We start from the raw sequence: 20,400 nt of genomic DNA on the forward strand, positions 1-20,400 counted from the left end.
CCCTGGCAGTCACCTGGAACACTTCTCATTCCAGCCAAGCTGTCCTTCAACAGGGAGCGGCAGGGACAGTTCCCCTTTGTGTCCCCATAGGTGCCTTGGCGCCTTGCTATCACCCAGCTCCTTTATTCTTTCTTCAATATAAATCGCCACCCACTGTGTAGTTTCCAAGTGAGGTCCTAAAATTTTATTTATAAAAGTATTCTTCTTTATCTCCCAGTTAGCTCAATTGGTGATTGACCTGAATAACCAAATGCAGCAGAAGGACAGGGAGATGCAGATGAATGAAGCAAAGTGAGTAGAGACCGTGCCTCCTTGGAGCCTGGTCATTGGGTCCCATGTCCTTGTTCTGCTGACCTCTTGTGAGCAGGGCCAGTGGCAGTCAGTGGCCACAGTGCACTTAGCGAGAGTTTGATTTTCAGTGCATGCACGCTCTGGGATCCTTTTCTACCAGCTCTGAGAAGGAAAAGCAAGGACAGTCCCACAAGCTTCTAGCGTCCTCCTAGGGAAGTCGCCTTGGCTCTTGCAAGTTTCCCAGAGACACTCAGCAGCTTTCCTGTGGCCGCTGTGTGTGGGAGCTGGTATGTTCCTGTGGTGGAGGTGGTAGGGCCAGGATAGCTGAGCGCATGGCCCTTGGGAAAAGGGGAATGAGTTTGTGAGCAAAACTGTTGCTGATCAGAGAGAAGCCTGGCAGACAAGATAAATTGGGACTCTGAATCCTGAGACCTTGGAGCTGGGGTGGGGGGTGCTTGGGTTTCCTTAATATGTGAAAAGGGGTCTAGAGGCTTGGAAAGGCAGGGCACTTGCTCAGGCATTCTTGCTTGGGAAATGTCAGAGCTGGTGAAATATATAGGGTTTCCAGCCTCCTTTTAACTCCCCTTTACCAATCTAAGCATCGAACGTTTCTGTTCCTTCACATCGTGTTTTTCCTAGTCATTAATTGGATTAATTTCACCTTAAGTGTTTCCTCTCCTAATGGATTATCCTGTACATCATGGGGATAGACCTGGCTAAAAGATGTAACAGACACAAAGTGTTGAGCACGCAGCCAGGTCCGTCTGGCTCTGGCACAGGGCTCTGGCGAGGTACTATTCCTCCTCTGATGTCATGCTTCCAGGATTGCAGAATGTTTGCAGACTATCTCTGACCTGGAGACGGAGTGCCTAGAACTGCGCACTAAGCTTTGTGACCTTGAAAGAGCCAACCAGACCCTGAAGGATGAATATGATGCCCTGCAGATCACTTTTACTGCCTTGGAGGAAAAACTGAGGAAAACTACGGAAGAGAACCAGGAGCTGGTCACCAGGTGGATGGCTGAGAAAGCCCAGGAGGCCAATCGGCTCAATGCAGAGAATGAAAAAGACTCCAGGTGGGCTATCAATCCACAGTTAGTGGTTTCCGTCCTTGGTAGAGTAGAACCTAGGTCTTTGCAAAGAAAGACATAAACCTGGCAGTTACTGCAGGAGGTTTGCCAGGGAATTCTTTCAGTGTTTCAAGGAGAAAGGCTAATTCTGAACAATATAAATTAAACCAGAGTTGGAAAAAGAAAGGAAACCACAATTAGAATTCTTCCCTATAATTTTGTGAAGCTTTTTGTGTCCATATAAAAATTCTGATCTTGCTAATGCACAAGAAGGCTATAATCCAACCTCATATGAATATAGATATGAAATTCCTAAATCAGACTCATTGATAGATTTTTATTTATTTATTTTTTGAGACAGAGTCTTGCTCTGTTGCCCAGGCTGGAGTGCAGTGGCGTGATCTCAGCTCACTGCAACCTCCAGCTCCCAAGTTCAAGTGATTCTCCTGTCTCAGCCTCCTGAGTAGCTGGGATTACAGGCATACGCCACCACGCCTGGCTAATTGTTGTATTTTTAGTAGAGGTGGGGTTTCACCACGTTGGCCAGGCTGGTCTCAAACTCCTGACCTCAGGTGATCCACCCGTCTCAGCCTCCCAAAGTGCTGGGATTACAGATATGAGCCCCTGCGCCTGGCCATTGATAGATTTTTAAAGAATTCACTGCAATCCTACTAAGTCTATTTAAGATAAATCTGAAACCTACTGAGACGTGGGAATTAAAAGGTGGATTATCAAGAAATCAGTTACATTAGGAATTCGAATCTCTGTTGTGGGAAATGTGTGTGTTTAAAAGCTGCCCCAGAGAGTCCAGTCATCCCCTGGTCAAGGCCCACTGATCAACCATCTATATACACTCTTACTAAAACCTCCAAGAGAACAAGGAGAGGTTCACTCTCACAACTCATAGAGAACACCGATCTGAATGTTCTGGCCAACCAACCATTGAAAAGAAGGGGTGATAATCCACCTAGAAACCTAAGACAATGAGCTGAAAAGCTATTAAAACAAGTCCAACAGATGCCAGGTGCAGTACGTAGCTCATGCCTGTAATCCCAGCACTTTGGGAGGCGGAGGCAGGAGGATAGCTTGAAACCAGGAGTTTCAAGAGCAGCCTGAGCAACATAGTGAGACTCCATCTATACAAAAAAAAACTAAAACAAAAGCTGAGCATGGTGGCGTGTGCTTGTGGTCTCAGCTACTGAGGAGGCTGATGGGAGAGAGTTGCTTGAGCCCAGTAGGTTAAAGCAACACTGAGCCAAAGTTGTGCCACTGCATTCGAGCCTCAGTGGCAGAGCGAGGCCCCATCCAGAAACAAACAGAAAAGCTCTGCAGACTAGAACATGCATGTGTTTAAATCCCTGTATCAGCAGTTTTGAGTTTGAAGAGATTATGCCAGTTAATTTAAAAGTGAATAAATGACAATAAGAAAGAGTCTTTTAAAGGGAATAAATTATGATACGAAAGAGTCTTTTAAAGGGTGATGATGGAAAAACAAGTTAGTATATCAAAGAGATGATCTGCGCTACCGTCATGTTTGTGGCAGCACCATTCACAATAGCCAAGATATGGATTAATCTACATATTCATCATTGGCTTAATGGATAAAGAAAATGTGCTATACATATACACAATGGAATATTATTCGCTATAAAAATGAATTAAATCATGTCATTTGCAACCACCTGGATGGAACTGAAGGACAGTATGTTAAGTGAAATAAGCCAGACACAGGAAGGCAGATATTGCATGCTTCTACATGTGGGGCTAAAAGAAAAATGTTCTCCTAGAGATACAGAGTATAACTGTGGTTACCAGAGCATGAGAAAAGTAGTGGGGAGGGAGGTTAAAGAGAGATTACTTAATGGATACAAAAATGCTGCAAATGGATACAGAAATACTGTTAGAAGGTGTAAGATTGGCCCGGTGTGGTGGCTCACTGTAATACCAGCACTTTGGGAGGCCAAGTAAGGTGAATCACTTGAGGTTAGGAATTCGAGACCAGCCTGGCCAACATGGTGAAATCCCATCTCCACTAAAAATAAAAAAATTAGCCAGGCTTGGTGGCGCATGCCTGTAATCCCAGCTACTCAGGAGGCTGAGGCAGCAGAATCGCTTGAACCTGGGAGGTGGAGGTTATAGTGAGCCAAATATCATGCCACTAGGCTCTAGCCTGGGCAAGAGGAAGACTCTGCCTCAAAAGCAAAACAAAAAGAATACTTAGTGCTGTGGAAAATGCCTAAAATTAATGTAACCAAAATAGGACACAAAATGGTTTCATACAGATGATTCCAATTTTGTATACTTTTAAAAAAAATGACTGGAAGGAATTATATGTACTATTACTGGTGTTGATGTCTGGGGTGGTGAGATCATGGTTTTGATTTCTCATTTTATACTTACCTGTATTTTCTAATTTTCTGGTTTCTATTAAGATAAAGTAAGCTGTCCTTTTTGTATTGTTCTGTCTCACATTTACTTGAAGCAGACTTGTTTGGCTTATGCCATGGAACCTGTCAGCAGTGTGAGGGCATTAGGGGCCCCAGGTGAGCTAGATGCTGCTAGGTTGCATGTTCACGTCAGCTGAGAGGCTGCTGGAGGGAGAAGTTGGGGAGATGTGTGGCGATGTCAAGGAAGAGCCCCTGAGCTGTGCAGTGGACGGGGTCCTCATTCCCTAGCCCACCCTTTGAAGCATCTTCCTAGGGATGTGCACTCGGAGGTAGCATGTGATTGCAGATGTGGGGCCTGAGGAGTCTTCATTTGCTTAGGTAGCTTCTTCTCCTAGAAGCCTTCCCGCCTCATTACCCACTTCCTGCCTCCCCAGCTTAGATGTCCCTCATCTTCCTGCTTCGGGCAGCTGTGGTTTACCTGGGCCATATGTAGCACACTGTTTTGAAATAGCTCTTCACACTCTGCCTCCTTCCCTATGCTGCCACATGTCCCTGCGGTCAGGCACAGTGACTGCTTCATAAGATGCACTCAGGGCTGGGTGCGGTGATTCCCGCCTGTAATCCCAACACTTTGGGAAGCCGAGGTGGGTGGATCACCTGATGTCAAGAGTTCAAGACCAGCCTGGCTAACCCGTCTCTACTAAAAACACAGAAATTAGCTGGATGTAGTGGCGGGTGCCTGTAATCCCCGCTACTCAGGAGGCTGAAACAGGAGAATCACTTGAACAGAGGAAGTGGAGATTGCAGTGAGCCGAGATGATGCCACTGCCCTCCAGCCGGGGTGACAGAGACAGACTCTGAACTATTAAAGACCTTTCAGCTATAGTGTTGAAACGCTGATGACGGGTGGTGGTTTCCTCTTCCTGTGACCCTGGGTCAAGTTTTTATCCCCACCTTGCATATATTTCTATAACCTGAAGTTATGGAAAGTAGATTTCAGACAGTCAACAAGTGCTTTAAACATAGAGTAGTGGTACTCACACACCTCATACCGAGACTCTTGTTTTTCCTTGAAGAGAGTTCACAGGTTGTCTCTTCCAGCTAAGAAAATTTGGATGAATTGTATTTTTGGTAATTTGCCCTGTAAAAGTTATTTTCATCTTCGAGGTATAAAATCAAAAGTGTAATGCACTTTTAAAGCTATGCCCACACCCCTTCCCAAGATTCTGCTATACTGCCTAGAGCACTTACCTTCATTTTGAGAATTATCGCTATGGTAGAAGCTTAAGAGAAAGTTCAGCAGAATTCTTGATTGCAGCTCAGTAGCATTGCTGGAGTTCTAAATTAGGAGTCCTCCACCTAACAGGTATAGCCGTAGTTAGAAGTGAAATTTGTCAAAGAAGAGAGTGTGAGGTCAGGGTTAGAAGTTAGGGAGTTTCTGAATTTAGGACTTGAATGAGAGACAAAAATGATTCTGAGAAGGGGAGTTAGTGGATGAAACTTTGACCATGGTAAAATTTGTCACAGCCAAGACTTCTATTAAAGTTTCTAATGTTACATAAATTTTGACAGTTGAAGAATCTCACTATACCTCAGTTTCCTCATTTATAAGTGGCAATAATGGTATTTACCTCAAAAGGTTGTTATAAGGCTTAAATGAGTTAAAGTCTGTAAAGTAATTAACAATGTCAGGTATGGGGAAGTCCTAGGTAAATCGTCACTGTTAGTAATCATGCTGTGGGTGTGTGAATGCAGGTTAAGTGTCCCATATCCCAAACTCCACAATGCTCCAGAATCTGAAACTTCTTGAGTACCAACACGACACTCAAAGGAAGTACTCATTGGAGCATTTCAGATTTCCGATTTACCGTCAATTCAACTGAATTTCATGTTTAGACCTGGATCCTGTCCTCAAGATTTATATCATGTTTATGCAAAACTTCGAAATCTGAGAAAATGAGAAATCTGAAACACTTGTAGTCCCAAACATTTCAAGTAATGGATGCTCAACCCATATAAGACTATTTGCTTCAGAAAACTTAAGCCACAACCATGACTAACCCTCAGTGAGCCTGAGGCACGTATCTATCCTAAGAGACCCTGGGTCCCAGAAGGCAGGCCTCCTCTTTTACCAGTTCACTGCTTTCTCTAATAATGTGACCTATCTCTCTTCTAGGCTTTACTCTGAAACCCTTTAAAAAGGGAGCCTCACTGGTGTTACGAGTTTGGGCTTGTGACTGAGTATTTTGCTTAGGGTAGTTGTTGTTTCACATGCACTGAATGTGTCATTAGAACTGGTAGCTTCTAGAGAGCCCAAACCCCGTGCTTTCTTAAGCAGACATAAATGGTGGGCTTTTTTTTTTTTTTTAACAGGAGGCGGCAAGCCCGGCTACAGAAAGAGCTTGCAGAAGCAGCGAAGGAACCTCTACCAGTCGAACAGTAAGTAAAGATAAATGAATCAAAACTGTGCTCCTGAGAGTTTGGCTCTCTTACAAGTTTTGTTTTGTTTTGTTTTTGTTTTTGTTTGAGACAGGGTCTTGCTCTGTTGCCCAGGCTGGAGTGCAGTGGTGTGATCATAGCTTCTAATGTTTTTATTTCTGTAAAGTCATCTTACAGATTTTAGAAAGAATACTTAAAGGAAGAAAATGAAAACATACAATTCTTCCACCACTCAGAGCTAACATTCATGTATCATTTTAATTGTATTTTGGTGGCTTCTGATTTCTCACTTACAAATAATGTACTGATATGGCCTTTGACCCTATTTCTGATTACTTACTTGAGATAGATTATTGAAAATAAAATTTGGTGGGTGAAAACTTTTGGAACATATCACCAGACAACCTTCTGAAAAGTTTCTGTTCATCAGCTGTGAATGTGAATTCTAACTTCCTGCACTCGGTACACATTACTGCCTTGCTGTTTCCTGTTCACACTTTGAACGATCAGTTTTCTGCCTCTTCACTGTGCCTGGCATGTGATGCTGCGGTGGGTTTTTGCTGTTGTTTTGCTTGTTTTTTCCCTCCTTGCTCCCTTTGGTTTGTAACTTAAAGTGGAAACATAAGTGAAAACTAAGATCTCTTGGAACAGAAGGAATTGAACTAGTTCCGGAGCTTTTCCTAGTCTGCCTACGAGTTAAGGTGGGGTATCTTCCTGAGATTTGAAGCTTTGATAGTGGCAGAAAACAGTTTCCTTTGCTCTAGGATGTTTCTTTTCTATTGAAATGTGTTTTGGAATATAGTTTCAGAGTTACGATCCACTATTTTTTAAAATGTTGGTTGATTCCTTATAAGTGGAGGGGTTTAAATTCAACTAGGAGTCATTCATCAACTAACATCTTAATTTATAAAGAAACAAAAGTTCCCATATCATGCCTTTGCTTTAGATGTGTAGGATACGTGTGTGTCTGCACTCTCAGATGTGGAAGATTCATCTCAGTTGTATTTTCCCAAGTCACAAAGTAAATAAATAGTTGACCTGGAAATGAGATTTGGTTTCTTCAAAATAACAGTTTGTAAAAGTGTCATTTGCATAACCAGGTTGACTGTGACAATTTAGACAGGTTGAGCATCCTGCCCAAGATCATACAGGAAGGGGCCGAGGTAGGATGCAAACACAGGGCTGTAAAGGCCTGTTATTTTATTTTATTTTGAGACAGAGTTTCACTCTTGTTGCCTAGGCTGAAGTGCAATAGTGCGATCTTAGCCCACCGCAACCTCCGCCTCCCGGGTGTAAGTGATTCTCCTGCCTCAGCCTTCCAAGTAGCTGGCATTACAGGCATGCGCCACCACGCTCAGCTAATTTTGTATTTTTAGTAGAGACGGGGTTTCTCCGTGTTGGTCAAGCTGGTCTCGAAACCCTGACTTCAGGTGATCCGCCCGCCTCGGCCTCCCTAAGTGCTGAAATTACAGGCACGAGCCACTGCGTCTGGCCTAAGGCCTGTTCTTAATCTCTATGCTTCCCTAAGGAGTTTCTGGGTCAGAGGACATACATCTTCGAAAGGTTTGGATAACTTAGCAAATGCTAGTGTTTCCTTATGGTCCCGCTCCTAAGCACAGTTCCAAGTACTTACAACCATAAAATTCTATTTTTAACAGGACATTGTCAAAGGCTCAGCTCATATTTGCAGTTCCTGTCTGTGCAGTTCTCCTCTCGTCCTTGTGTGGGCACAGGTGACTCTCACAAACCTAGCTCTCTGGGAAAGCCAATCAAAAAAATAAAGCACAGCCTTGTCCTCTTTCTTTAGACCTGCCTTGATTCTCTTCTACATCCTGGCCAAAATGTGGTGCAATAATTACACATAGTCCTGGAATAAATAGCTAAGGAAAATAAATTTACTTTGACTTGGTTTAACTTGCTTAGTAATAGGTTCTTAAGTATATATTTACCTAATCCAGATAATTACTCATTGAAAAGGAAAAATCTTTCTGTCAAGTTCTTGTGAATCCAAACAGTAGGTGATGAAATCTTGGGTTATTACATTTAATTATCTTACTTCTCCATGAAGGTTGCATGTCAGTAGGAGGTCATTAAGACCAAAATAATTACTTGCGCTCCTCCAACTAGGAAAGACGTGGTCCATATGAGGAAGGGGGATTCCAGAGGTGCTTTGCATCCTCTGGGACAAACAGCAACAAAGGGAATATGTCCTATGACTTGATTATGTCATTTGAAGTGTGATGGGCTCTCCTAATGTCAGAGACACTATGTATTTAAACATAAAATACGCAGAGTCAAAAATGCATAGTGCTTAAATTTTGCTTTTCTGTTTTTTAATTAAAGTAATATTTGAAACTGGGTCAAGTCAGCTGTTGATTTCATGGCCCATTTAGCCATCCCTTCTTTCCCTGAATTCTTCTCCCTACACTGTTGTTATTATATTCCATAGCTGCTACCCCTAACTATCCTAGGTACCCCTCAGCCCTTGTGTCATGGGAACTGTGCTTGGTGAGTACTGCAGCCCTTCAACTGTGATGCTGACTTGCTGATGGAATGCCCTACTTTGGCACTGGTTATGTGATTATAGACTCAACAGATCATATTTCATTGCTTTCCAAGTAGGAACTATGTTTATACCTAAAAGGATCAAAAGATCACTTTTAAGTTTATTCTCAGTTGAAATTCTGGATTTGATTTGAACAGGTTAAATGTTTATTTTAGTGTTGTTCAGAACATGGCAGCTCTTCCTTTTTCTTCAAAGAACCTTTAACACATTGCTGTCATAGACAAGTGATTTAGGATCTAACTAGAAAATGATATTAGCATTTGCAGCACAGATTAATCACAGAGCTCCTGTTCAAGAGAATCAAAGAATCTCTTGCCTTTCTTTCAGGGATGATGACATTGAGGTCATTGTGGATGAAACCTCTGATCACACAGAAGAGACGTCTCCTGTGCGAGCCATCAGCAGAGCAGCCACGTAAGTAGGCGGGTTCGGGCCAGGGGAAAGGACAGCTTGAGGAACAGCAATATGAAGGCACATCTGTGGACATGACAAAGAATGCAGTCAGATGCACCCAACTCCTGCCCCTTTGCTGGGACACCCAGCGTTGTACACACCACAGAGGTGTCTAGTCTTTCTCACTGCACCTCTGCTTAATGGGAGGGAAGCAGAACATGGGTGGCTTCAAATGCCTCTAAATACAAAAAAATGTAGTGGCTTACCAAAATATGGACAGTTAAACCTTATTAAGCAGAATGATTGTTTAGGTTTAGATCATCCTGTTTCATTCTTCCTAGGGCTTCCCCTCCCCACCGCCCTTAAAGAGTGGGGATTGGTTAGCCAGCCAGGAATTGTGAGGTTAGTTGTCTAGAAATTGTGAAGTTAGTTAGCCAGGAATTGTGAGGTTAGTTGTCTAGAAATTGTGAAGTTAGTTAGCCAGGAATTGTGAGGTTAGTTGTCTAGAAATTGTGAAGTTAGCCAGCCAGGAATTGTGAGGTTAGTTGTCTAGAAATTGTGAAGTTAGCCAGCCAGGAATTGTGAGGTTAGTTGTCTAATGCTGTATTTCCAGGGAAATTAATTTAATACTAGGGAACCTTGTTTCTTTTGAAACTTCTAGGCTGGGTTTTCCCTTTTCCCTTCCCACTATTTTCTGGCAGTTTGGTACTATGTTGGGTTTCTCTCGTCTGGGGTTTGGGAACTAAACGGGAAACATACTCCCAGGTACCTGTTTTTGTGGGCTGTTTTTATTGATTGATTATTTGGGCAAAATGTTTCTAAGGTTTAAACCTATCCTCCCCTCCTCTTTAGTAAGCGACTCTCGCAGCCTGCTGGAGGCCTTCTGGATTCTATCACTAATATCTTTGGGTAGGTTAGAAGACCTTTCCTTTTTAAAATGTGTATAAGTATACCTAAGTATATGTACGTGACTTATTTTTATTTTTTAAATGTACACCAGGTTTCAGTGGTGCAGAGTATACATGTGCCTTAATATCAGCTTTTCATTTAGCTTCTTCCTTTTTTCCTCAACTTCCTTTCCTCTTAATCTCGCTGCGTGCTGATCTCTGGCCTTTCCCTTTAGTCTGTCCGAGTCTCCCCTTTTGGGACATCATTCTTCTTCTGATGCTGCCAGGTGAAACTATTATCCTCTCTTAGTCCAGCATGTGAGTGTGGGTCCTTAACAATTATGCCGATCACCGCTTCACTGCCCTCAGTCATCAGGTGTTCACGTGCTAACCAGGATGCTTTGCATGTTCCTAGGAGTGCCGGGAGCCCTCAGAACAGGGCTGCCACGTTGAACACTTTTTACAGTACTCATGCTCTTGTTGCTTTCTTTTGGCATGCGTTAGACTCCACATTGATCACAAGTGATGAGGGTGATTCTAACTAGGCATAGAAATAAAATAGGTTTGCGAAAAATAGCAAAGAGCTACCTCCGAGCTAGCTGTTACATTGAGAAAGTTTCCCAGCAGCTTATTGACTGGGAAAGCAATTGTTCAGGATTGCTTTTCATTGTTGGGTTTTGGAGTCCACCGGTTAGTGTGCAGGATAGTAAGGCATGTGCTGGCTCTCTTTCTCATTTGAGTGAGGGTGCTTTTGATTTTTTTGTGAATTGTTCTGTAGTTTGAAGAATCTAGAAGGGACAGGCTATCAACAGGCAGTCTGCTTAAGCAAGGTCATCTTGGAGTCCTTTCTAACGATTTGATGAGCAGTAAACCTTTGCAATCCTGTCTGATATTTGTCTTTATGTTATTTCTTAGGAGACGCTCTGTCTCTTCCTTCCCAGTCCCCCAGGACAATGTGGATACTCATCCTGGTTCTGGTAAAGAAGTGAGGGTACCAACTACGGCCTTGTGTGTCTTCGTAAGTATGCTTCAGCCCCAAGCCCTACGCGCTTGATACAGTGACAGAGCCTGGCAATTAAAGGGTCCTTTTATGCCTGCAGCTAAGCGTTCCATTGTTTTACTTATATCAAGCTTTTACACCTGTTGGCTCTGTCAGCTGTGAGAATTTGATCTGTTTTGCTTAGTTTCAGAGGAAAAAATTTGTTACAACCATCCTCTGTAATGGCAGAGCTGACTGAGAAAGGATTGCTAGCATGAAGGATAGGGCAAAGGAAAAGTAATTAGGAATGGTGCAAAATGGGAGAGTGATTTATATAATTACTGTCACCAATTGGCTCCAGTTTAGAGTGAGTTGCCAGTCAGTGGTCTATTTTGGAAGTAGGACAGCTGTTGGTTTCATGAATTATACCCCTATCTGTATGACTCCCAACCATTAGGAGTCTGTGATTGGAAGCAGTCCTGGGCAGAAGCCACTGTGATGGATACCAGGGCTGTCACCTAGAATTCAGAGCTGGGTCCTAGTGCTAGCAGATAGTTTGCATCCCAGCAGGGGTGATTGAGCAGAAATGGAGCCAGCCTGGGGAAACATTCAGTTCCTGGCTCAGAACTGCCAAAGTACGAGGAGGGTAGGAAACAGAGCGCAAAGAACAGAACCTGGAGAGCTGGACTGACTCCAGTACTGGCCTAATAACTGGCAGCGGGTGAGTGAAAGGAGCCAGCTTTCAAAGCAGGGAAGATTTTGCTGTAAAAATGGGATGGAATTTATATGGTGGGAGCTTTGGGTTCTGGGTGTAAGGAGGGACTTTGCTAGTTACACAGTGGACTGGCTGAGTGATGAACTGCCTTGACTGTTGTAAAGAGAGTTGCGCTTTGGAGGAGGAGTCGGGGTGGGACATATCAAGGCCCCTTCCCAGTCCCACTCCACTCCTGTGATTCCGTGATGAACCGGGCGCCTTACAGAGGTCGATGATGATTGGTAAAAGGTCTGATTGCACTGAATGTCACAGTCCCTTCGTTGCCCTCAACTCCCAGCAGCCCATTTTTTTCCTCCTGTCACATTTAAGTCATGTGTATGGGATCATGGAGCAGCTGATAATTTGGGATTCTGTCATTGTGTGTTTCTGAGAGTGTTCGATTCACAGCTGACAAGTATCCAACAAAACCAGTTACACAGGAGACTGACGAGTGGCAGTCATGGGTGTGATGGTGCATGATCTCAAGTTTTCAATCTGAGACCTCCTAAGGAGAAAGAAAGCATGAAAAGGAAAAGGAAATTTCATGGGGGTAAAAGGTTTGGTCACCGGTCATACTTTTCAGCAGTGGATCACAAGAGGGAGGGAAAGTGGAAAATGAAATTACCAAAGTGATGCCTGCTGCCCAGCCTGTATCGCTCTCTCCGTGATTCTTCAAGCATCTTATTTTTTTTAGTCCCAAGCGAATGTGAATATCACATATTCTCTTCCGCAAGTGACCTTTTAGACAAGTGATTATCTACTTAACAATCTCATATTGATAGTCTATGTTTTCTAGTCTTTCTTTTCCTTCTCTATTATAGAAATTTTCAAACACTTTTGCTGGAGCAATGTGAAGCCAATCCTAGGCGTTATATTTCATCCAAAAATATTTCACTACCCATAATCTTCTTAAGAGAGTATAGTGAATGTCTTGATTATTCTCTTTTCCCATTCTAGAATGGGATGCTGGCTGGGTCTCTGTTATCCAGGATGGAGTACAGTAGCACAATCTCAGCTTGCTGCAGCCTCAACCTTGTGCTGAAGCAATCCTCCCACCTCAGCCTCCTGAGTAGCTGGAACAACAGGTGTGTGCTACCACACCTGGCTAATTTTTGGTTTTTTGTTTTTAAGAGATGGGGTTTCGCCATGTTGCCCAGGCTGGTCTTGAACTCCTGAGCTCATGCTATCCGCCCACATCGGTCTCCCCGAAGTGCTGGGATCACAGATGTGTGCCACCGCACCCACCCAGCCAGGATGCTTTTTTACTTGGTTTTCTTTCTCGTCCTGAACATAAGTACCATCTTTTGCCAGTGTTTATGCCAGTATCAGAAATTTCCCTATTAAAAATATAAATTCTCCTAAAATAACGACTGTCATTTTTATCCGTGGCTTACTCATTAACAGGCACCATTCTGGGTTGCAAAAACCTTTCTGGAGCTGAGCAAACTGAGACTTCAGAAACTTGGCAGAGGTCACACTGCCAGTACACACTAGTCCCATAATGTTTCCACAAAGAACTACATAGAATTCCATTGTAACACAGATTGATGTTTTTGCCATCTGCTTATATTAGGTCTCATTGTGAAAGTTGTATTATGAGAGGCCATGTGCTATACATTGTTTAAATAGGTAGTATTTAATATTATTAGTAAATTAGTAATTACTAGTAGATCAATAAGTAGTATTCAACTCAGTCTAGACCAAAATTAACTAATTCTAGGTTTACTTTTAAACTGTTAAGATAAATATAGGCCATTATTGTTAGAACAAATGAAATTAATGCAAGGACCAACTTTAAGCAATCTACACAGATTTTGAGTACTTTTTGAGAAGGTTGCGCTGTACTCTGATGCAGCTGTAACTAGAAGAATAAAATGATAGTAGAATCTTAGGAGACCTGAGCTAGGAGTCCAGTTTAGTTTGTGATTGGCTCCACCTGTCTTTAAGGACGAACGTTTGCCCATGAATTAGGCATTTGGAGTGTTCGCGCATCTTGAGCTCTTGGAATGAGAATGACTGGGTTTGACGCAGGGTGCTTGTCTTGCAGGATGCACATGATGGGGAAGTCAACGCTGTGCAGTTCAGTCCAGGTTCCCGGTTACTGGCCACCGGAGGCATGGATCGCAGGGTTAAGCTTTGGGAAGTATTTGGAGGTGAGAGCCTGCTGCATGATCTCAGACTGAAAATTTGAGATGATGCACCCTTGCACCACAGAAAGAAGCTGTGTTGCTGGCATCTGGTTGACCTTGCTTTTAGGCACTGTGAATTGTTCATCTTCTCAAAACATACATTTTGTGTAAGGGATCGTTTGAGCAAAGCGTTGTACATCTCAGTTTTTCTTTACATCCGAGTGGATGTTTGCTCTCATTTTCTACGTAGTGACCAGAAAATACTGTTAAGTTATGGCTATGTTTCTGTTAGTAAGGTTTTTGTAATTTTTCTCAAGTATATACCAATCAGAACATCTTGCAAAATAGTACCATTTTTACGAGGAAAATAAGTCTTATGATCATGGAGTCTATAGTTAAACTATACAGTAAGCTGTAGTTGGTGCATTTAATGACAATGGCAGTAGCCTAGGGGGAAAAATGACTGGAGTCATGTCTAAGCTTGAGAAAAGAGACGTGTATTACCTAAAAAAGATGTCTTTACCAGTGTATCAGACAAGGGCCCTTAGATCAAGACTCAGTCTCTTTGGACTTTTAGGATGCTCAGAGGTGGATGGCATTAAAACAGAAAATGGAAGTTAATGAAACCATCTCCTAGAAATCTGAAGCTGGGCATTTCCCAGTTTTGACATTTTCAAGATTCAGTTAAATATGCATGTATTTTTACTAAAATAAGGCCAAAGAATAAGGCTTAAGGTTTTTAATAGGAACCACTTCGTCGGGTGTCCATAGTCCATACATTATCCCTGTCCAGCAATAAATATCTCCTAAGTGATTTTGTCTGTTAATTCCTCTGATCTTCACAACAGCCCTGTGTGGTTAGAATGGTAGAGATTGAGCCATTTCACAGATAAAGGGAATAAAACTCAGACACTACGTGATTTACATGGCTGGTGAATGATTTCCATGGTGAGGAAGTGGTGGAACTAGGACTAATGCAGGTCAGAAGACTTGAAATTCCATGTCCTTCTTACTGTAGCCTTCTCCAGTGTTCTCTAGCAACTGAAAAATCATAGGGGTACTGCTTTGAAGGTTTATTAGAGCAGGAACAACTTATTAGAATAGATTATTAGTAAAGCACCCCTCCTGTCTGCCCCGTCCTTTGATTTTCGGGAAAGGGACTCAGCAGTTACAGCCCATCGAAGCATGCTAAAATTTGCTGTTTTGCCCGGAAACATTTTAGCTTATGAATGATAATGGCTGAAGCTATTAGAAAACAATAATAAAAACAAATCATAAGAAATTTTCACTTTGTGAGGCTGAGACAAGAGGATTGCTTGAGGCCAGGAGTTCAAGACCAGCCTGGGCAACAAAGTGAGACCCTGTCTCTACAAAAAAAATATTAAAAAGTACCTGGGTGCAGTGGCATGCACTTGCAGTCCTAGCTTCCTGGGAAGCTGAAGTGGGAAGATCAGTTGAGCCCTGGAGTGAGAGGCTGCTGTGAGCTATGATCACATCACTGCACTCCAGCCTGGGCAGCACAGCAAGACCCTGTGTCTTTAAAAAAAAAAAAAGGAAATTTTAGGGAATTTGATTTGTAAAATCGAAGTAAACAGTCTGTTTTGATTATGCCATTGAGATTTAAATAAAATAACACTAGAAATATTTTGTTTGGCCGGGCGCGGTGGCTCAAGCCTGTAATCCCAGCACTTTGGGAGGCCGAGACGGGCGGATCACGAGGTCAGGAGATCGAGACCATCCTGGCTAATACGGTGAAACCCCGTCTCTACTAAAAAAATACAAAAAACTAGCCGGGCGACGAGGCGGGCGCCTGTAGTCCCAGCTACTCGGGAGGCTGAGGCAGGAGAATGGCGTGAACCCGGGAGGCGGAGCTTGCAGTGAGCTGAGAGCTGGCCACTGCACTCCAGCCTGGGCGGCAGAGCAAGACTCCGTCTCAAAAAAAAGAAAGAAAGAAATATTTTTGTTTTACTCCTTGGTCAGTAAAACACCTATAGGAAAAGTAGAGGTACCAACCTTTAATTCTAGTAACCTTGTTGCTGCTGAGAAGGAAGTGAGCATCAATTGGAGTTAATACTGACATAATTTGTGCCAGCGCATAGTTTGTGTTAGTCAAGTTAAGTTTCTACCTAATCTACAGAAGTAGAAGAATGTATAGCAGCATTTCTTACCGTTTTATGTAGGGCCTTTCTTCTACAAACAGCTTTTTCAGTCTACTAGATTTTTCCTCTTGGCTAATTTTTTTGTTTTTTTTTTGAGACGGAGTCTCGCTCTGCCGCCCAGGCTGGAGTGCAGTGGCCGGATCTCAGCTCACTGCAAGCTCCGCCTCCTGGGTTTAGGCCATTCTCCTGCCTCAGCCTCCCGAGTAGCTGGGACTACAGGCGCCCGCCACCTCGCCTGGCTAGCTTTTTGTATTTTTTAGTTGAGACGGGGTTTCACCGTGTTAGCCAGGATGGTCTCAAACTCCTGACCTCATGATCCGCCTGTCTCGGCCTCCCAAAGTGCTGGGATTACAGGCTTGAGCCACCGCACCCGGTCCTTGCTAATATTTATTTACTGAATCTTGGAAGAGGCCAAGTTCAAGAGACCTTTTCTGAAATAGTTTGGAGGTCCTAATTTTTCATCCTTTTAGAATATCAGAAGAATGGCACTTTCTACCCACTGGGAACATCTGGTTTTGCTTATTCTCTCTAAAGCAGAAGTTCCACTGGAGTTATACAAATGCTGTTGACATAGCACCCCCCACCCCCACCCCATACCTTGTAGATAATTAGTTTTAATACAGTCTTTGTTCTTTTTGAGATCAGTCTCTCATATTGAATAGCATTAAATTTTTGGTCACTTTTCTTACATTTCAGCACTGTATTACGTGCCAAGCAAATAGACCAGTATTTTAAGCATAAGCCAAAGAGATATTTCTTAGAATTTGCAGTAATATTTTTATCTGTGAAGACTTCATCTAAAGGAAGATCTAAGCGAATATTAGCCTTTTTCAACCCTTTTGAAAATCTTAAGAAAGCTAGGATCCAGGAAAAGCCATTAAATATGCTGTATTTTGCAAGTGGATTCAGAGGAGAGGTTCATCAACCAGGTTAACAGTCTGTGGCCTGAACGTACATGACAGCTTCAAATCAGTATTCGTGTCACTTTGATATCTGGCTCCAATCATTATTTTTACTACTCAGAAGTACTGAATAAGATACAAATGTGTTGAAATGTTTTCTGTTCTGTGTTCCTCTTTTACAAATAAGATTACATTGCTTCCTTAATTCCTGGCTTATCTGTGTGGATCATCCTTAAGTTACCCTTTTAAAAAGAACTTAATCAAATCATTGAGGTTTTTGCTCTTCTTAGTTTAGGATTGCCCGTTACTGAAATTTCCATGTGGGTGGCCAGGCTGTCTGGAAGCAGAGCAGATAAAGTGGACACTGCAGAGTAGATAAGGTGGACAGTGGCTCTGTTGGTGAGGGAGAGCTGTGTAGAGGGACGGGAGGTGCTGGCACTTAGTTCGCTTGCCAGGATCTTAGGTTCATGGAGATAAAGTATGAGGGCAAATTCCAGAAACTCCAAACTAGCTTGACTGGTACTCTAATGACTAGTCATTTAAATGTAACTAACCCAATTTCTTTTCACACCTTAATGAAAATTACCACACCATGGATCTGGAAATTGACTGCCAGTTTATACAAAAGTGATAGTTAAGATAGCACAAATACTGATCAATTCAAAGATTTATGTATGTAAGTTTTTAAAATTTACTGAGAAATAATGGAACCGAATAAACCCGGTCTCTAGTTTGATTGACATGGTTTATATATTCCTACACTTTATTTTTCTGAAGAGAATGAATAACTACGTTTCTTAAAGAATAGAACACACGTGCAAGATACTGGGGTCAGTGTCCACTTAGACATGCATTCCTCTTAGAAACTAGCAGTATCTTCAATCTCTCATATTCTGTTTGTCCTGCTATTTTGTTTGATTCTGTAAAGGTACAGGATAGCTGTTGTTTCAGCAGTATAATTGGCTTCCATTGTATTTCAGTGCCCAGTTTTAATGTATTTATTGACTTTATTTAACTTCCCATCATCCTAATTTTTTCTTTTTATACAGAAAAATGTGAGTTCAAGGGTTCCCTATCTGGCAGTAATGCAGGAATTACAAGCATTGAATTTGATAGTGCTGTAAGTATCGAATAGCTGTGATTTTAGGTTTTTAGAAATAATTTAAGACATTCGGTTTTTGAAATTATAAAATAACTTACCCGATTTCTCTGCCATTCTCTGTATCTTAAGTCAAATCCATGTTAAAGAAAGATGGAAGTAAATTATAGGGTTAATTGCTGTATCAACTCTGATAAACTCTTGGGTTCTGCTTCATGCATTAGGCTTGTGATGTTACTCAGTACTCTGTATGATTTCAGTTAATAGTTGTATTTTGAGTTTATAGATGCTGTACTCCAGGGGGCCAGTGTGGTCTCTACCCTCAGAGATTCACCATCTAAATGAGAGTGATGGGAAAGCATTAAACTACAAAGCGTTGTGTTGAGGTTATGGTTGAGATGTGTGTGGAGTAGAAAGGAAATACTGATGAGAGAGTAGCTCATTCTGGGGCAAGGTTTAGGGGCCCCACAGTAAGGCCTTTAAAGCGGGTCTAAAGATAATCAAAGGTCGGAGGCAAAAAGCCAGGAACGGACACCACAGGCAGAGGGAGCAGAGGAGGTTGGGCTGGGCAGGTGCAGGAGTTTGGGTGGAGGTGATGACTGGGTGAGGCTAAGGCAGCATCCTCATCTACCAAGAGTCCTTATCTTGGTTGTCATCTCTGGGGAGCCTTTTTCACATTCCTGGGTGGGCTGAGTGTCTTTCTGTATTCCCAGCATCTTGTGCAAACCTATTCTATGGCACAGTGGTTGTGTATATCTGCTTCTTTTACTAAGCTGAGAGCTGACTACCTGGGGACAGGTGTCTGGGTGTTAATCATCTTTGTACCCCCAGCACCTGGCACAGTGCCTATTAGGTTCTAAATAACTGCTCCTTGAATTTAATTGGGGAATGATAAGGGAATAAGGTTGGAAAATGAGGGTATGTTGTATTGAAAGGTTTAGACTTCTGTAAAGCCATGTGGAGACTTGAGAGATTTTTAGAAATGAGTGTGGTGTTACATTGTGGTATAACTGTGACAGTGTTGAAGACTGCATTGGAGGAAGCAGGTCTGCAGCAGCCCGTGCGTTCAGTGCTTCTGCAGAGATGCAGAAGGCCCAGGTGGGGGCCGAGGCAATAGGGGAGAGAGGAGAGGACCAGGCTTGACACATTGAAGACGAACAGTTCTCAGAGTGAGTGGGAGATTAGGCCAGGACAAGTCAAGGGTGCCTCTGAGGTTTCTGACTTGTTGATATTTGCTGCTAGTGAAGGTTGCCAAGGGAAAAGTGAGCAGGGAAGGCTGAGTTCCATTTTGAGCTTGAGGTGTCTGCAATATTCAGGTGAAATTGAGCAGGCTCAAAAAAAAGGTCTGAGCTCGAAGGAGATTGGTGAGTTGAAGCACACTCATGGCAGTAGCTGGTATTCAGGATGGGTGTACAGTTTGAGGCATCTAAACCTTCTTGGACTTGATTATTGGGGAATTTATATTGTGTGAACTTAACTCCTCTGATTTGGCTAAAAATTGGTTTTCCTCTTCTTTATTCCCATAGGGTTCTTACCTCTTAGCAGCTTCAAATGATTTTGCAAGCCGAATCTGGACTGTGGATGATTATCGGTTACGGGTAAGACCCAGTTAAGAAAGTTAGTGCAATCTCCAAACTTCATGTGGTGTTATCAAGGCACAAACTGGCAGGTGCTTAATTAGGGGACTTTGTTTTCCCAAAAATCATGCTTGATTCACCTGCCCTTCCTTTCCTCCTTGGGGAAATCTGTGTTTCCACTTTATACTCTCTGTCCAAGACTCAGTTTCAAAATATTTGCAATAGGACCCTCACATTTGCATGAAAACCTTGGAATTCTCTTCATAAGGACTAGATACTTTTGGTAGGTAGCAATTTTAGCTTAATGGCATAGAATTTAGCAACAGCATGGGAATTGTGATTCCTGTGGGCTCTAAAACCTAATTACCTCACAGAGTAAAGTGGAATATAGAAGTACAAATGGATGTATCATAGGGATAAGACAATTCTGAAACAAAAACTCCCAGCTGAGAAAGAGGGGACAGGTGTCAGAGCAGGAAGAACTGATTGGATGTTGAGGAAAGCTGCATTTGAACCGAAACTTGCCGAGAATTCTCTTGGTACCCAAGATAGAGACCAAAACTTGATTGTATCATTTTTATTCTGGGGGGAGCGGGGGGCGTAGGGGGAAGCATGTAACTTAATTTGCAGACTGTTTTTCCCCATAAGCCTGAAGGAATCATCACATAAGCTTATTAAACACGAACTATTGAAAGATAGAATGGAGGATGAATTTGGCATTAGTAGGCATTTTACTAAAAAAAAAAAAAAAAAAAAAACTACAAAACAA

The 20,400-nt window shown here is 42.5% G+C and overlaps 1 protein-coding gene across 4 annotated transcripts in view; it reads left to right on the forward strand.

Moving 5' to 3' along the window:
• ATG16L1 (autophagy related 16 like 1) overlaps positions 1-20,400 on the forward strand; it is a 45,405-nt gene that overhangs the window by 13,019 nt on the left and 11,986 nt on the right. For 2 of the 4 annotated variants that reach the window (XM_017859379.1, XM_017859382.1), the window contains exons 4-13: positions 218-291; positions 1,115-1,366; positions 6,121-6,186; positions 9,080-9,166; positions 9,998-10,054; positions 10,269-10,319; positions 10,948-11,050; positions 13,813-13,918; positions 18,005-18,075; positions 19,581-19,652. In XM_017859379.1, coding sequence (XP_017714868.1) covers positions 218-291; positions 1,115-1,366; positions 6,121-6,186; positions 9,080-9,166; positions 9,998-10,054; positions 10,269-10,319; positions 10,948-11,050; positions 13,813-13,918; positions 18,005-18,075; positions 19,581-19,652 — 939 coding nt within the window. The remainder of the gene's footprint in view (positions 1-217; positions 292-1,114; positions 1,367-6,120; positions 6,187-9,079; positions 9,167-9,997; positions 10,055-10,268; positions 10,320-10,947; positions 11,051-13,812; positions 13,919-18,004; positions 18,076-19,580; positions 19,653-20,400) is intronic. The other 2 variants (XM_017859380.1, XM_017859381.1) reach the window with 2 other exon arrangements.

Source organism: Rhinopithecus bieti, unplaced genomic scaffold (genome assembly GCF_001698545.2).
Source record: "Rhinopithecus bieti isolate Rb0 unplaced genomic scaffold, ASM169854v2 scaffold_50517, whole genome shotgun sequence".
Classification (NCBI taxonomy): Eukaryota; Metazoa; Chordata; class Mammalia; order Primates; family Cercopithecidae; genus Rhinopithecus; species Rhinopithecus bieti.